Source organism: Cervus canadensis, chromosome 20 (assembly GCF_019320065.1).
Source record: "Cervus canadensis isolate Bull #8, Minnesota chromosome 20, ASM1932006v1, whole genome shotgun sequence".
Lineage (NCBI taxonomy): Eukaryota > Metazoa > Chordata > Mammalia > Artiodactyla > Cervidae > Cervus > Cervus canadensis.
Genome location: NC_057405.1, coordinates 55,783,455 through 55,801,690, shown reverse-complemented (window position 1 = coordinate 55,801,690; position 18,236 = coordinate 55,783,455). Strand labels below are relative to the sequence as shown.

The window sequence follows — 18,236 nt, the reverse complement described above, 5'->3', positions numbered from 1 at the left end:
AGACCCAGGTTCGACCCCTGGGTTGGGAAGACAGCTTGGAGAATTCCATGGACAGAGGAGCCTTGTGTATTACAGTCTATGGGGGTTGCAAAGAGTCAGACATGACTGAGCGATTAATTTTTTTCCCATGCACACACTGTGATCATTAGATCCTATTTAAGAAAGATTAAATTGTGTTTTATTTCATATTTAGGAAAGGTTTGACTTTTGTTTTATTGCATCAGTTGAAACACAGAGGTTTGTTTGGGATTCTATTTTAGATCCTTATCTCTTTATAGAGAGATTCAGAGATAGAAGATGAAGAGATGAACAAGGACAGGTAATAGAGCAAGTCTCTTTTTGATTAAACCATTAAATATCTAAACATCTGTATTTTTCTTCCCTGTCCTACGTACCAACTTTTTATGATAAGAAGCTGGCATGACACATTGCCTTAATTTGTATCTAGCTGTTGCTAAGCTATCACTATGGTACCAATGCACTCAGTCAGATATAATCGCTAAAAACAAATATGTAGGAAGAAAATTTTGTCCCTAGCCCCCTCACCTCTCCTGTCATCTGGATGAGTAGTTCAACATTGAATTTCTGTGTCATAATTGCTTTACACCTGTAACAAAACAAAACAAATTAACCTGAAACTTTTGAAAACCAAATTATTACAGCCCATAAAAATATAACGATGGCTGCAAATGTCATTTACAAAAGTCATCACTAGTCTTTGTACCTATACCTTGTAATGATTGAAACAGCCTGCATGGTAACAGTGATTGATTATTTTGCCCTCAAGCAATGTAAAACACCAGCAAAAATACTGTCCTATTAATTACAATTTTTATGGTCATGCAATCACAATGAATGGCATCTTTTTGTTCTTTCTCAATGGTTAAAGTTTTTCAGATAGTTTAAAAATTTTCACATTCTAGTAGATAATTTCAGCACAATGACCTCATGTAAGCTTTATCTTCAAGAGTGGTATAAATATAAACTGTACTCTCCAGTGTTATATCTCAGTCCTCTTACTTCCTTTGCCTCACTGCATATACACAGCAAGCGATTAATCCAAAAGGAAAAGCTTAGTTTTCTTGAAAGTGCCCATTAACACTATTCAACTATGTTTATAGACTGGATATATTACTTGCTTACCTAAATAGTGGCATAAATATCTGCTTTTAGAAAGCTTTACCATAGTTTTTCTATATGATTGTCTTCTTAAGCAAGTCTATGATTAGTTAATAAACCACTTTCCCTCTTGACTAGTTCTAATGAAGGCTTACCAACTTAAACATCGTGTGCTGACACTTCTTCCATTCTTAGCAGTCTTCCATTTTTGCCCATCAAAAAGGACTTTCTGTTTGCAGTGTGTTAGCTGTACTATTTATAATAGAGTTAATGCCAACTAGAGGCAGTAAGAGGTGTATGTTTCATATGCAAATTCCCAGCAGTAATTTCTACAATTACATATAGTTGCTTACTCTATTGTGTTCAGCATCAGTATTATAAAACTGAGTCCCGAAAGGAGAAAATAGTACTGATATTACTTTTTTGTATCTCTTAAAGACTTTCAGTGAATTAATTAGAAAAACAAAGAGTTAAAAATAAAATAGCCCTAGCTTATTATAATGGATATTTTCACATAATGGGACTTTGATGACCTATTATAGTAGCTGTTCAGAGGAAGAAAGTCTATATATGACACAGACTGTTCTTTCTGTTTTGTCTCTGAGTTTGTGTTTTTCCAAACAGTTCTCTCTCTCTCTTTTTTTTTTTTTTGACTGTCCCATGCAGCATGTGGGATCTTAGTTTTCCAACCAGGGATTGAACCAGTCCCACTTGTATTGGAAGTGCTGGAGTCTTAACCACTGAACCATCAAGGATGTCCCAGATAGTCCTCTTTGTTTCTTGTTTTACCAGATTGTGATTCCCCTGACCATAAATAGAAGGAAAAAAAAAAAAGTAAGAAAGCAAGGATAAATTCATGTTTTCTTTTCACTGATGTATATTAAGTGTTATTATGTGCAAAGCGCTATCGTGGATACAGGCAAGACCGGGAAGGGAGACTATTTGTGTCTTTCCCCACTGTACTGTGGGCTTCTGTGAACCAGAGTCTCTTTGAAGGCAAGTGGGCTATGACAAATAGAATAGACAGATCTGGGTTCAAATACTAGCTTTTCCATTGAATGTGATATTAGGCAAATTCTCCAAGCTTTATCTTGCTTCCTGGTAGAAATGGATATAGTCATGCTTGCTAGTGAAGTGACTGCTTGAGTGCCTGAAAGTGTCTCTGCACCTATTACAGAGGTTGATAGTTAGTAAATGCTGTTAAAGGAAATACTGTTTTTTAAATTGTTTTATTTTATTGGCCATGCCACGCGGCTTGCAGGATCTTAGTTCCCTGACCAGGGATGGAACCTGGGCCCATGACAGTGAAAGTGCCAAGTCTTAACCAGTGGGCTGCCAGGGTACTCCCAAAAAATGTTGAATATGTTTTTATAATGATGGAACAAGCAAGTAAAATGGAATAATACTAAAGGAGCAATGGATTGGAAACTCTAATTAGAACATCTAAAGTAGGTCTAGAGAATTCTTCTAACACAGAGGACAATATAAGGGGAGAAAAGATCTAGTAGAGAGGGGATAGAGCCCACCCAAGGGTGTATCTTTAAAAAGCAATATTTAAAGGGTCAAGACAGGTGTAAAGCTTACAGTCTGGAAAGCTGTGGGGTTGGATGGGAACAGTTTTCCTACGTTGTGGTCTGTGAACCTGCATCAAAATCTGGGACTTGCTGTAGAATCAGGACTTTACCCAGACCTACTGAGCCGAATCTAAAGAGGAGGTCCAGGATCAGTGTTTCTCATAAATTGCCAAGTAATTTTCACACACACACACCAGTTTTAGATCCAGTGAGTAGATAACAAATTTCGAAGGTTCCATTGACATCTAATTCTTGGTGTGGTACAAAAGACAAAACATGAACTTTGAAGTAAGACAGATTCCAGCCAAACTGGAATGCTCAACATTTAAGCCAAACAAACAAAAAGAACCGTACGGAATAGAAGAGGGGGCTTACCAGGTGGGTCTAGGGGTAAAGAACCTACCTGCTAATGCAGGAGACCTAAGAGATGCGGGTTTGATCCCTGGGTCAGGAAGATCCCCTGAAGGAAATGGCAGCCCACTCCAGTATTCTTGCCTGGAGAATTCAATGGACAGAGGAGCCTAGTGGGCTACAGTCCATGGGGTATCAAAGAGTCAGACACAACTGAAGAACTTAGCACACACATACCCAGTAGAAAGCAGGAGAGAAAAATAAATACTCCATGAGCCCACTTAATATATGTAATCTGAAAAAAACTGAACTCATAGATTCAGAGAACAGATTGGTGGTTGCCAACAGCAGGATTTGGGATGGAGGGAGGAAGGGAATGAATGAAGGTGGTCAAAAGACACAAACTTACAGTTATAAAGTAAGTCATGGGAAGGTAATGTATAGCATGGTGACCTATATTTAATAATACTGTGTTGCATGTTTGAAAGTTGCCAAGAGAGTAAATTCTAAAAAAAATTTGTAACTATATGTGCTAATGGATGTTAACTAGATTTATTGTGGTAATCATCCCTCAGTATATACAAATATCTAATCATCATGTTGTACCTGAAACTAATCTTACATGTATTTGTACCTCAATTCTTAAAAAAGAAAGCAAAAAGGGAAAAGAAGTATAAAATGTGTAAAAAGTGAAAAATACAGAATGGGAGACATTAGTACTTATCTTAGAATGAATCACAATAAATTAATTAAATTCACCAACTAAAAAAATAGAATCTCAGATTCAGTTAAAAAGCACTATCCAATAAGCTATCTAAAAGAGAAACTTAAAAGACACAGAAAGATTGAAAATAAAAGATGGGAAAAATATGAACCAAAAGGAAAAAAAAGAGAAAGAATATTAGTATCTGACAATATAGGATATAAGGCAAAAAATACATGATGGACAAAGAAGGTCATTATATGCTGCTAAAAGGAACTATAGAGCAAGAAGATACAACCGTCAAAAACATGTATGCACCTAACAATACAGCCTCAAAATATACAAAGGAACAACTGAAAATAAGTAGCAGGAAGAAATGAATACATCAAATTCTAGTTAAAAAGATTTTAGCCACATCTTTCAGATATTGATACATCAAGCAGACATAAAATATACATAATGAAATTTTGAATCATACAATTAATAAGCTCAAGCTATGAAGTATACATAGAGCTCAGCACCAAAGGAATAGTTAGTAAATATTAGATTCAACTAAGTGAAAATGTGAATAGTTGAGAATTTTTTGCCTCTAAAAACAGTTTCATATTATTCCTCATAGTTTGTTGAAGGAATTAAACTAGCTAATGTCTATAAAGCAATTAGCACAATGTCTAATTTATTCTCCTTTGGTATTTAGTTTACAAAGAGAATACTTTCCTCAATTATTAGCAATTGGATAAGTGAGATCCAAAAAATTCAGTCATGTGAAATGTGAGGTCACAATTTGTTTTTTAAGATTAACGAACAAATGACTCGTATAGACCGAGCTGGTGAGGAATTTGGGGAGCCTCGCTGCCCTCCCTAAATTCATGCCCGACTCAGCTGTGATTTGGTGCCACCTGCTGGTGATCGGCTCCAGCTTAAATATTCGTAGGGATAATTCTGAGTCCAGAGGAAGCAGGACAAGATCAGTGATCCCAGAGGTGTACCAGTTTGTTGTCCAGATTCAAAAATTCAGCTAGGAGAATACTGACCACTAGAGACTCACTCTTCACCCTTCTTTCTAAAACAACTTCCCATGACTTTCCTTCACCTTCATGACCTTGACCTCCATTCCAAGGTCCCCTTCCCCACCATAGCATAGAACTTTAACCCCCACCTCTGACCCTTGGGGCTTCCTTGGTGGCTCAGACTGTAAAGAATCCACCTGCAATGCAGGAGACCCAGGTTTGATCCCTGGCTCAGGAAAATCCCCTGGAGAAGGGAATGGCTAGCCACTCCAGTATTCTTGCCTGGAGAATTCTGTGGACAGAGGAGCCTGGTAGATGATAGTCATGGAGTCGCAAAGAGTCAGACATAACTGCGTGACTTTCACTTTCATGACCCTTATCCCTGCCTTGTTCTCAAGTAGGGGCTAGACAGGAAATGGGAGCCAGTTGCCAATTCTGCAGAATATCTAAAATTCTATTTTAATATAATGGGGATTTTATATTTTTTAAAAATGGGTTTTTACTGTGTTTTATCCAGGATCCCCTGAATGCTTACAACATAGCAGCACTATATTTTTTATTTTAGAGTCTTTGATTACTACAAGTGTTTCTGGTTGGTTATAAAAAGCTTTTACTAGATAGAAACCAACTGAAATTCAAGGGAATTCCCTGGTTGTCCAGTGGTTAGAACTCAGTGCTTTCACTGCAAGGACCTACATTCAATCGCTAGTCTGGGAGCTAAGATACCACAGGCCACATGGTGTGGCCAAAAAAAAAAAAAAAACACAACCCATTTCAAGCAGCAAAAATAAAGGAAGACAGGAAAAAGTGGAAAAGTTCATCCAGAGACTATTAACCCTATCACATGAATGCCGTGAAATTTTAAATATATAACTGCTTTTGAGGATGATCTCTTATTGCCCAGCAGGATCAGAAATTCTTAGTTTGGTTATTTCTTTGTTAAACTTCTTGATGTGGAGGAGCAGCTTTCCCTTCCTCGTATAAACATGCCGCCCTGCTCCATTAGTTTCAGGTGCACCCCCTGAACACACCTCCTGGGCTTCTTGGAAGCTGCATGGAGGGGCACGATGACAGAGGGGGTAGTGATTAGTTATCATTTACCTTTAGTTTCTGTCCCCATCACCCTTCCTGCCATCCTCCCACTTTTGAGTTACCTGGGTCACTACCACCAGAGTCGGGGCACAGCAGTCCGGCAGAACTAGCATTTTGGGATCAGAGTCTCCTTGCCTTATGGCTTCCAGAGGCCACAGGTTTCTTCAGCAACACTGTCAGACACCAAGCTGAGTGTCAAATCTTGGGAGATTCGTGGCACAGACTAGCAAAGGCCTTACCCTGTCCACCGCCTGTCGCTCTGATCTGACTGCTACTTCTGCCCACTCTCTAGTATCAAGGCTCTCTGTTTTACTCAGTTTAAAAGTTTTCCAAATAGGATCTGCAGTTTCCTACAGTAGCTACTGCCTGAAGTTTTCCCCACTCAGAATGCCCTTCACCTGCCCTTTGTGGGTCAGAATCCCTCAGCCTTCCTGCGGGCTCCCAGGACAGCCCCTTCTCTCCAGAACCTTCTTGATTTATTCTGACTCCTCAGTCATCCCCGATCTGGGTCTCTCCTGTGGTGCTGCCTTCTGCTTTATATCAGTTTTCAGGGTTCATGATTGATTCCTGGGATAGAATGACATCTCTTTGAGGACAGGGACCTTGTTTATCTGTTTCTTAATTCCCCAAAGAACTCAGAGCTTTGCAGTCGTAGGTGTTCAATAAATATTTGTTTAACTTTGAAAGCCTTTGTCACATTAAAGCCGGCCAGGCCATCTTCCAAAGAAGTCTCACCTCCTCCTGCCAACTGCATGGGTGCTCAGCCCTATATTTAGGTACTAAATGGTCTCCCCCACCTTTCTTTACAGTTGGCATGAGCCAAATTCTGTCACTGCAAAAATTCTCCAGGAATATAGGCATTGGGAAAGCACATTCACTCACTCCAGCCTAGATTAGCCATCTCTTTGGCACTGAAATAATTTGCTTACTTTCCTAATGTCAAGGCTGAATAAATGCAGTTTCCACAAGTACAAAGTTTACTTACTGAAAACCAGGATTGCATCAAGCATCTCATGAAGAATTTGCGTGGTTACAGAAGCTGTACCTTTTATGTGTCTTAATTTTTTAATATTTAAATATTATTAAATCATTAGATATCAACTTGGGTGTAATATATTCTACTATAGACACCATTTGAAAACTTTAGTATCTCTAGAAAAATTCAGGAAATACCAAGTGTTTGAGTCTTAGGAAATCATAACATAAGCACCATATTTGTCCTCAAACATGAGTTTCTCCCTGCCACCATAGATATACCATTTAATTCTGCTGTTCCTAACACTTTCCTTTTAAAAAGTGTTTGTAACCTTACTGGAGGCAAGTAACCCGGAATTTCTCTAATTTCTAGTGTAAAACATTCAGGGGGAGGAAGCAAATAATATGGATTATTGGATTCCTCTGGTAGCTTTCCTCAAATTCACACACTTGAGTTCCAAAGCACAATCATTTCTCTTTGCTCCATGCTGATTATATAGGTCAGGAGGGTAATAAGGTCATTTATTTGGAGGATTTTCATCATGTATATTTCTAATATTCTTGCCCCATTCCTGACCACTCAGATCAGCATTACAGGGAGTCCCACATCTCTCTCGCTCCACCCAAGAAAATGGTGATACAAAGGTAATTTGAGTCTGAACTTTCTGCTCCCAAATTTGTCATCTTCCCGGAGCACAAGTGTTATATTGCTTTAGTCCTTCACACCAGTAATGACTCCTGTAATAACATTAGTCCTTTAAACCCATGATGGCTCAGTAATAAGTAGCACTGTGTTTACTATTAATATTAACTCAATGCATAAAACCTCAAAGGTATTACGTTTTTTTCTCCAAAACCGTATTATTGAAATCAGAAATTGCCCATGGCAGAATCAAGAAAACAAGGGACATATAATAATAAAAGTAAATGTTACATCATACTATCAATATATCATTAAGAAGATGCAGTGTTAGATACATCTATTTTACTGTTAAAAAAAAAAAAAGGAATCTTTGATTAATTGGCTGAACTGGGATTTCCTTTCTAAAAGATTTTCTTAGTGCTTCTTTCCTAGGAGTCCGCAACATAGAGAAATTCTGAAGCTGTTTTATAGATAACCTCAGATCAAATATGGTCAGTAAGTGTGTATGCCAAGACTGTATCGTTGAGATACTAATCTACATTTTTATTCTCCTGGCATTTCCTCCTTTCCCTTCCCCGTCTCCAAGCAGATATTCCCATCTGGGTTTATTATCTTAGTGAAGGGACGAGATGTAGCAGAAAGTTGAAATTGCCCTCAAGCTTTTGTTTCTAAAATCTTAAGCCCCAGCAGGAAGAGGATTTGAGCCATAGGCACAATGCGTGGGCAGAGGCAGGAGGACCCTGGACAAGGTGGTGGGGAAGGGCAGGCTGCTGTGTGGGTGGGCCCTCCAGCAGCCTGGCTGGGAGGCAGGCCTGCCCCCAAGAAGCTGTAGCTGTAGCTGGGAGCTGTGACCGCAAACTAGAGGCCTGTGCATTATATCTGACTTTGTTTGACCATGTGAATTTCAGTCACTGAGCATTATAAATCTAGGCAATTTTACACAGACGTCCAGGTTGGAGCTTCTCTTGAATAATTAGCAGATTTGGCCACACTGTGTTCAGTCTCTTACGGCACCAAGGCTGCCTGCTTTAGATAAGGAATAAATGCTCTAGTTTGCCAGAATCCCTAGAAGTCATCCCTACGCTGACGCCGGGGGTTAGTTGTCACTCATCGTGGCACTGGCACTGCTCCAGGCAATAGAAGATGGTTCTCTTTACCCCAGATTTTTTCCATAACTGAAGAAACGAAACATAAAGATGGCTCATGAAAGAAACAGAGGAGCTGGTGCACTTCTCCACGGAAGTGCAGATGTTCTTCTGTGTCTGATAGGCAGACTGCACGCTTCACTCGTGAGCTCTCCCAGCCTGCTCCCTGTGGGCATTTGGATCACGGATTCCCTGTTCCAGGCAGCCTTGCAAAGAGACGACCGCGTCCCTGGTTGGGCATGGCAGAGCCGCTGCCTGCAGGGTACAGAGCAGGCAGAATGATGGACAGCTCAGCCAGAACCCATGTGGGCAGATGCCTGGAGGCCAGAGGCCCCCGGAAGCTTCTGGTGGGGGTAGGGAGGACTCCAAAAGGGCAGGGCTCAAGACAGAAAGTAAATTAGAAAAATCGTTAGTTCACAAACACAAGTGTACGGACTGAGATTTGCATGCAGCACCTTTTCTTTCTGGCTGACTTGGTTACTTAGCTCAGGGGCTTTGATGGCACCAACATGCACTCATGTCAGAGGCAACCAGGGCCTGTCCTAGAGAAAGACAGCAGATGCACTGTCTTTTCCTTATGAGAGGGGTAAGGAGAAAGGACATGAGGGTTGGGGGGGGGCATCACGTGTTTTAGAATTACATGATGCTGTCTTTTTCCCTTCCTGGGTTGAGTTTGAATTTAAAGTGGTGTCTTCCAGACAGCATTCAGGCCAATCATATGAACCTTTGTGCTTTTGCTGCTAAACTAGAAATGTGTTTTTCAAAACCTTAACTGTTACATGCCCAGGCTAGTTATTTCAACAGTTTGCTCACCCCATTTATAACCAATAAAAATAACTATCCTTTATTGAACTTAGCATATGGCAACCACTCTGCAGTGCTCCCCATAGCTGCCTGCCTCATTTATAACCATCCTGCAGGGTGCCCCATGCCTTGACAAAGGAAATGGATGCTAAAAGCTTAAGCAGCATCCAAAATCCCACACTTAGTACATGTGGGAGCCTGAATTCAAATCCAGGGGTCTGTTTGACTTCATGAGCCCTGCACTCTCAGCCAACATCACTTTGATGTCACCATCAAATGTGACAGCATTTATCACCACCTGCTCCCTCCAGGGCAGCAGTAGGGCTGGAGGCATGGAAATGTGAATGCAAAGGGCCAAGTCCCCAAGGAGGAGCAAAATTAAATCAGGCACATTCTTTAGAAAGAAAAGGGAAAGCATATTCGTGCAGTGACAGAGATGTTAGCAGTGATCCTTGGAGTTGTGGTGCAGCGGAGAAAGCCACCGGGTCAGCAGATATTCACACTGGGACCCAGTGCTTCTGGGATGTTAGGACTGAGTCCAAGTGAGCTTAGTCCTTTTTTCCCCACTGTTATGAGTTGTACTGTGTCCCCAAGATGATGCTGAACTCCTTACCCCCATGGTCTGTGAAACAGGGTCGACTTGGAAGTAGAGTCCTTGCAGATACTCAAGCTAAGATGAGGTTATTAGCGGGGGGTCCCTAATCCAGTATGACTTTGTCCTTATAAAAAGGAGAAAGTTAGACACAGAGACAGATATATACTGGAGGAGAGGTTGGGAAGACCCACGGGGAACATCATCTAAGAGCCAAGAAACTTCTGAGGCCCCCAGAAGCAAGGAGAGAGCCCTGGAACAGAGCCTCTGCATAGGCCTCAGACCGAGCCTAGCCAGCCAACCTCTTGATACGGGACTCCTATCCTCCAGATAACCACGATGGTGTGATCAGACACCCTGGAATGCAAAGTCAAGTGGGCCTGAGGAAGCATCACTACAAACAAAGCTAGTGGAGGTGATGGAATTCCAGTTGAGCTATTTCAAATCCTAAAAGATGATGCTGTGAAAGTGCTGCACTCAATATGCCAGCAAATCTGGAAAACTCAGCAGTGCCCATAGGACTGGAAAAGGTCAGTTTTCATTCCAATCCCAAAGAATGGCAATACTAAAGAATGTTCAATCTACTGCACAATTACACTCATCTCACATGCTAGCAAAGCAATGCTCAAAGTTCTCCAAGCCAGGCTTCAACAGTACATGCACCATGAACTTCCAGACGTTCAAGCTGGATTTAGAAAAGGCAGAGGAACCAGAGATCAAATTGCCAACATCCACTGGATCATCGAAAAAGCAAGAGAGTTCCAAAAAAACGTCTATTTCTGCTTTATTGACTATGCCAAAGCCTTTCACTGTGTGGATCACAATAAACTATGGAAAATTCTGAAAGAGATGGGAATATAAGACCACCTGACCTGCCTCTTGAGAAATCTGTATGCAGGTCAGGAAGCAACAGTTAGAACTGGACATGGAACAACAGACTGGTTCCAAATAGGAAAAGGAGTATGTCAAGGCTGTATACTGTCACTCTGCTTATTTAACTTATATGCAGAGTATATCATGCAAAATGCCGGGCTGGATGAAGCACAAGCTGGAATCAAGATTGCCAGGAGATATATCAATAACCTCAGATACCCAGATGATACCACCCTTATGGCAGAAAGTGAAGAAAGAACTAAAGAGCCTCTTGATGAAAGTGAAAGAGGAGAGTGAAAAAGTTGGCTTAAAGCTTAACTTTCAGAAAACTAAGATCATGGCATCTAGTCCTATCACTTCATGGCAAATAGGTAGGGAAACAGTGGAAACAGTGGCTGACTTTATTTTTGGGGGCTCCAAAATCACTGCAGATGGTGACTGCAGCTGTGAAATTAAAAGACACTTACTCCTTGGAAGAAAAACTATGACCAACCTAGATGGCATATTAAAAAGTAGAGACATTACTTTACCAGCAAAGGTCTGTCTAGTCAAAGCTATGGTTTTCCCAGTAGTCATGTATGGATGTGAGAGCTGGACTATAAAGAAAACTGAGCACTGAAGAATTGATGCTTTTGAACTGTGGTGTTGGAGAAGACTCTTGAGAGTCCCTTGGACTGCAAGGAGATCCAACCTGTTAATCCTAAAGGAAATCAGTCGTGAATATTCATTGGAAGGACTGACTGATGCTGAAGCTGAAACTCCAATACTTTGGCCACCTGATGTGAAGAGCTGACTCTTTGGAAAAGACCCTGATGCTTTCAGTCTTTGGGAAAGACTGAAGGCAGGAGGAAAAGGGGATGACAGTGGACAAGCTGGTTGGACTGCATCCCTGATGCAATGGATATGAGTTTGAGTAGGCTCCAGGAGTTGGTGATGGACAGGGAAGCCTGGCGTGCTGTAGTCCATGGGGTTGCAAAAAGTCGGACACAACTGAGTGACTGAACTGAACTGATCCTCCAGAACCATTGAGACAATAAATTTCTGATGATCTAATCCATCCAGTTTGTGGTATTTTGTGATGGCAGCCCTAGGAAAGAAAATGATCACCCAATGTGTACACACTTTAAAAAAGAAGATTCTGTTGTGTGGATTTGTCATTGTCCATTTCAGAGACCTGCTGAGCAGGGCTGGTACCCAGCCACTGGGAAGTCCGGCATCATCCACATGCAGCCTTGAGCAACTACTCACATTTCAAGCCTCAGCCCCCAGTCCAACCAGCTGGAGTGTCCAGTGCATGCATCACAGCCACAGCAGGGAGGAGCCACTTGAGATACTGCAGAAGGCAACAGGAGGGATGATGTTGAGGCTCTGTGGAGTCCAGTACAAGAGCATCATGGAACACACGAATAAACAGTATAGTCAAGTAATACCAGTTGGGCTAAAATAGGGGTCGTCTACAGTAGAGGAATAACTAGAACACTGGGAATACAGGCCTGCATGTGGGAGAGGGATGGTGAAAACCTCACAACAGTGTAGACATTTGGCTGGGCTTCAAAGGATGAATAGGAATTCACAGGGGCAAGATAGAAGCATCACAAGCAAAGGCAAAGAAGATAGAAATGCCCAGCCTAAGCAGGAAGGTGTGCCTAAGGACTCCCTTGTGTCTTAGAGTAGGACTGAATTTTCTGAAAAGAAAAGATTAAATTCTTTCTGGTCAGTACTGCTGCTGTTTCAAACAACTAAACTGGGAAATAACCAGACTTAATTGGGAAACAGTAGAAGAATTAGTACTTTGGATATAGTGTAAGTCATGCCAATTGCCAGTCATGCCTCTAGAGTCTGGCACATATTAGCTTGAGATAATTATTTGTTAAATGAAAGAGTGAATTACAAGCCATGTCATCTCTCTGGGCTTTATTTTTTCCCACTTGTTTAAAAATGAGGTGGGTTGGTATGGGGAGGTAGTATGGCTACTCCAGTGCTCTCAGGTCTGTGATCAAGGGCAAACAGAATGACAAAATGTGAAGACACTATTGTTATAGATTAAATGTTTGTGTCCTTCCCAAATTCATATGCTGAAGCCCTAACTGCCAATTTAATGGTATTTGGAGATGGGTGTCTAGGAGGTAATTAGGGTTAGATGATGTTATGAGGGTGGGGCCCTCATGATGGGATTAGTGCCCTAATAAGAAGAGCTGCCTGCCAGTGTAGGAGACATAAGAGATGCAGGTTCGATCCCTGGGTCAGGAAGATCCCTTGGAGGAAGGCATGGCAATCCACTCCAGTATTCTCTCCTGGAGAATCCCACAGATAGAGGAGCCTGGCCAGCGATAGTCCATAGGGTCACAGAGAGTCAGACCTGACTGAAGTGGCTGAGCATGTATAGCAAGAAGAGTTACCAGGGATGGAGCTTGCTCTCTCTCCACCATGTAAGGGCACAGCAAGAAGGTGACTATTTGCAAACCAGGAAGACAGCTCTCACCAGACCCCATCATGCCAGCACCCTGATCTCGGACTTCAGGCCTCCAGAAATGTAAAAAAATAATCTATTTAAGGCACCAAGGGTATGGTATTTTATTATGGCAGCCTGAGGAGACTAAGACAACTATGGAAAGAACTTTATACCTGTGTGATATTACTCCAGAGTTGGTATAGAATGGTGGATGAAGTCCTAGACTGGGAGGTGAGAGGGTTCTGACATGTGGCCCAGATCCTGCCATGACTCAGCCGCCTGTCTTTGGGCTATTCCCATATAACACATAGGTGGTATAGGGGCCATTCCAGGAGGCACCGTTCACATAGACTAGGAGCTGTCCTGCTCCAAGCCTTCAACCATTCGTTTCTTCATCTATAGAAAGGGGAAGAGAAGTGGAACATATGATATCTAACAATTCACTTATTCTTTCAACGACTACTTGTTAAGAATTGATTATGTCTCAGGCACAGAGCCAGGCACTTGGAGATAGTGTAGGATCATGGCCTTGCCCTCCAAAAGTTTACATTCTACTTGAAGAGACAGACAGAAAGGCCATTATAGCTTCATGTGAACAAGGTTTCTGTGCCACACAGCTCAGGCTGCCGTAACAAAATACCATGGACCGAGGGGCTTAAACAACAGAAATGTATTTTCTCACCATTCTGGAGACTTGAAGTCTAAGATCAAGCTGCTGGCAGGGCTCTCCTGAGGCTGACTTCCTGGCCTACAGACAGCCACCTAAATGTCCTGACATGGCCTTTTCTCTGTGTAGGCACATCCCTCTTTGTATAAGGACACCAGTCACATGAGATTGAGGCCCACTCATATAGCCTCACTTAACCTTAACCTTGCTCTGTATACAAATACAGCCACATTCTGAGCTACACTAGGGGTTAGGATTCCAACCTCTGGCGGGACTAGATATGGGGATGCGAGGGGGCACAATTCAGTACGTACTAGCCTCTATGACAGGGAGATTCAGAGCAGGGACCTCCACCCCAGGCTGGGACCCACGAGGCCTCTTGAGGAAGAGAGCTAAGCTGCTGAGGAGTAAAGGTTGAGGCCGGAGGTGAGCTACCACGTTTGTGAATACAACTGTGTGAAATACTAACCTTGTATATTTTACTCTTTGGTGGACTCTGATTTTGAAATCTGTTTGGCCTTTGGTAGGCGTGACATACAAAAAGGAACCCCAAAACATTGTTCCAAAGGCCAGTGTGCCTTGGGCAAGCTACCTTTTCTTTTTGCCTCGGTTTCCTTATTGGTAAAACCAGGCTGTTGGCATCTATTATTTCTCAAGCCTTAATGTGCCATGATTATAGTGAAATCCTTAGACACATTCGGTTACATCTCTAAAATACTGTGCTGACATTTCAGAAGTTTGTGGAAAAGGAGCCGTGGATTCTGTAGCCAAATACTATATTTACTTTTGGAGCATTATTACTGAGATTTCTTCTAACTCACTCACTCTCTCTCTCTTTTTTTAAGTCAAAACAATAGATTGATAAAGGGGAGTCAGGTGACAGGTGTCAAGCCAGGCACTCACACCAATGTTGCATGACTTTTTTAAAAAATTATTTATATATTTATTTATTTTTGGCCATGCTGGATCTTCTTTGCTGCACAGGCTTTTCTCTCGTTGGGGCAATTGGGGGCTACTCTCTAGTTGGTGCACAGGCTTCTCATTACAGTAGCTTCTCTTGTTGCAGAGCATGGGCTATAGGGTACTAGGCTCAGTAGTTGTGACTCATGGGCTCTGGAGCACAGACTCAGTAGTTGTGGCACACAGGCTTAGTTGTTCCGCAGCATGTGCGAGCTTCCTGAATTAGGGACAGAACCCATCTCTCCTCCATTGGCAGGCGGATTCTTTACCACTGAGCCACCACTGAAACCCTGCATGACTTTTAGCTACTCCAGGGTGACCTGTTCCTTAGGCCAAGGTGACAACTCTTTTTTTTTGGTGTGTGGGAGGGGGAAAGGGTTACAAAAGCAATCGATGCTTATTGTTGGGGGACAACAAGGAAATCAAATATTTCACAAATGTTGAATATGAAAAAGTACTAATAAGTTCCTTCTTTCTACCATTATATACCTCCAGGGTAACCAGTGTTACCCCTGTGCTTTCCAGACCTTTTCTGTTCACACCCAGATATAGGTACATACATGATTTTCTTTCTTTTTTTTTTTTTTTTTTTTTACAAAAGTGGGTTTACACTATACAGAGATCTATAATTTTCTTTCTACTCAATAATATGTCATAGATACTTTCTGTACCTTTTATGAAAACGAGTACCTTCCTCTTTCTAAAGCTGAGATAGTATGCCATAGCATGTGTCATCATTTTGACTATTTTCCAAGTTCTCTCCCAATTTTTCTGTTATGAATGATCCTGCAATGAACATCCAACATTTGCTTGCAATGTTGCAATGAACATACATTTGTTGGTAGTTGTAGCCTTGGCTGAGTTAGCATGGATTCCTAAAAGTAGAATCACTGGATCTCAAGTTCATTTCTATGAGGTATTTAATTTTACAGAGGAGATTTCAGGCAAGTCAAATAAGACTTTAAAAATGTATATATATGTATGGAGAGCATTTCATTTAGAGTCTTTTGGCCCAAAGCAAGAAATAATTTCTTAAAAACCAGCCAATTACTAGAGTAGTGTATACCTCTTTTTTTTTTTTCTTTGTTAATGTACTCTGATTGGCTGGGAAACCAGCCTCCCCTTGCTCCCTGCTTCCTGCCTGTCGCTTTGCTGTGTGATCTGTGTGGGGAACTCCTGACTGCAGGCCCTTGGGCACCGCTCTGGGCTCGGGGGCCCTGGTGGCTGCAGCGCCTCTAGCTAGCACTCTGGGTTCAGAATGAGCTATCGTTCAGATTGGCATTTGTTTTCTCAAGGGCTTGAAATTGAGACTGGGATTGCAGCAGTTTTCACTCTCCCTAAGATTTCTTTTTGCAGACTCCCTATTGTGCAAGCCAGATATTCTACTAAAATCAGATCCTAATGGTTATGCTGGGTGCTTAAAATCTCAAGGTGCTATAAATTATTCAATAGTTCTACACATAAGGAAAACGACCCCGCACAAATTCTCTGCAACTTTTCATGCAACACCTTTTTTTTCTTCCCCACTCTGGATCATGGTGTGTCATTTACCTGCTCCAGATTCTACTAAAGGTGGGGTTGGTTCCCCTCTCACCCCATCCCCAGCACACAAGGGGTTAAACTGAACTCCTTGAGCCCACCTTCCCAAACAAAAGTCAGTTTTGCAAGTTACTCAGCTAGATGACTTTCAGTAGGTTCTATTTAATAAAGTTAATACAAGCTTCTCTGCTCCTCCTCTTTTTCCCTCTTAACTTCAGTTGTGAGTATTCACGGAATCTGGATCTGCCAGCTACTTCTGTTTGAAGTTGAAGGTTTGGCAAAATTATACATCCAGCAGGCAAGAAGTAAAGTGGAAATGTCTACAAGTAACAGTGAAATCTGTTGCATTGTTTTAAGACTCAACTACTGGGGGATAAAAAGTCCTATAAATACTGTTGAGGCAGCTGTAAGTACATTTTATGATGATCAAAACCTTTAGAACAACAGCTAAAGGATATGTGAAACCTGATGTCTATCTGCCACTCTTAATTATAAACATTGATTGATGTTAAAGATATCCCATTCTTCATTAAATGCTGGATAATTTTGAGTTTTTACATTCAGTGTTTTTTGTGAGTCCTTTGTATGGCCAGTAGCCAATTTACTCCCTGCTGCCTTTTATTCAGGTAAAATTGGAAATGAATTCATTAGATCAACTGTAGCAGCTCTAATTTGAAATCTTGAAAAATGCATTTCTAATGAAGAAATTTCAAGTCAAGCAGACCTCTAAATCTAAGGTTTTTATTTTTTTCAGGTCTTTATACATATCCTTATGAATTATTAGCAGTCACTCCTGCTGACTTCTTAAGATTACATCAGGCAAGAATTTTGTTGTTTAAAACCTCATTCCTTTCCTCATCTTGTTGTTTAGTCTCCAAGTCACCTCTGACTTTTATTTGACTCCATGGACTGTAGCCCACCAGGCTCCTCTGTCCATGGGATTTCCCAGGCAAGAATACCAGACTGGGTTGCCATTTCCTTCTCCAGGGGATACTCCCGCATTTCCTGTATCTCCTGCAATGGCAGGAGGATTCTTTACTATTGAGCCACCAGGGAAGCCCTTCTCCCCATCTTACTCCATGTTTATTCATATTTTTTTCATAAGGCATTACATTTATCCAATAGCAGTTTCAAAAATATTGTTTTTTAAAGACTCCAAAACACAAGAAGACAATTCCAATGCATGTTTTTACCTTTTTAAAAAAATCTTTTGTCCTGCTTTCTCTTTCTCCTTATTAAAAAAAAAACCAAATTCATATAAACATACAAAACCATTTGACGGTAGGTAGTTTCCTTTCCCACATTGCAGTAACTTCCATTTTTGCTAACAACTCATTTGGAATAGCTTACTTTAAGTAGCAATGTTGATCCAGTTATGCAAATTAAGATACATAATTTACAATAATACTCAAGGTCACTTTGTAGTTTCCTGAGAGATTATGTTTTGAAAAGTCAGTTTATATCAGTTAAGCACGCTGCTTGCTTTAGATACTATAGAATTATTGTTATTTCACAAAACCTTTGGTTCTGAACAATGTGAACAAGGAAGTGTTCATTTTTAATTATTTTATTTCCACTGACTTATTTAATTTCTCCTCCAATACCTGAGTTGTTACTGTTAATGATTGGCTATAGATATATCCTATAACACATTTCATCTAGTCCCCTTTGTAAAAATGTAACAAGGTCATTTTACATTTTTAAAGCACTAAGTAAAGTGGTTTAAAAATGCAAAGT

At 41.1% G+C, this 18,236-nt stretch overlaps 1 protein-coding gene across 1 annotated transcript in view; it reads left to right on the top strand.

The window, feature by feature from the left end:
- PDSS2 (decaprenyl diphosphate synthase subunit 2) overlaps positions 1-9,112 on the top strand; it is a 273,431-nt gene extending 264,319 nt beyond the window's left edge. The window contains exon 9 of the mRNA XM_043439220.1: positions 7,900-9,112. Coding sequence (XP_043295155.1) covers positions 7,900-7,914 — 15 coding nt within the window. The 3' untranslated portion in view covers positions 7,915-9,112. The remainder of the gene's footprint in view (positions 1-7,899) is intronic.
- Positions 9,113-18,236: the final 9,124 nt, after the last annotated feature.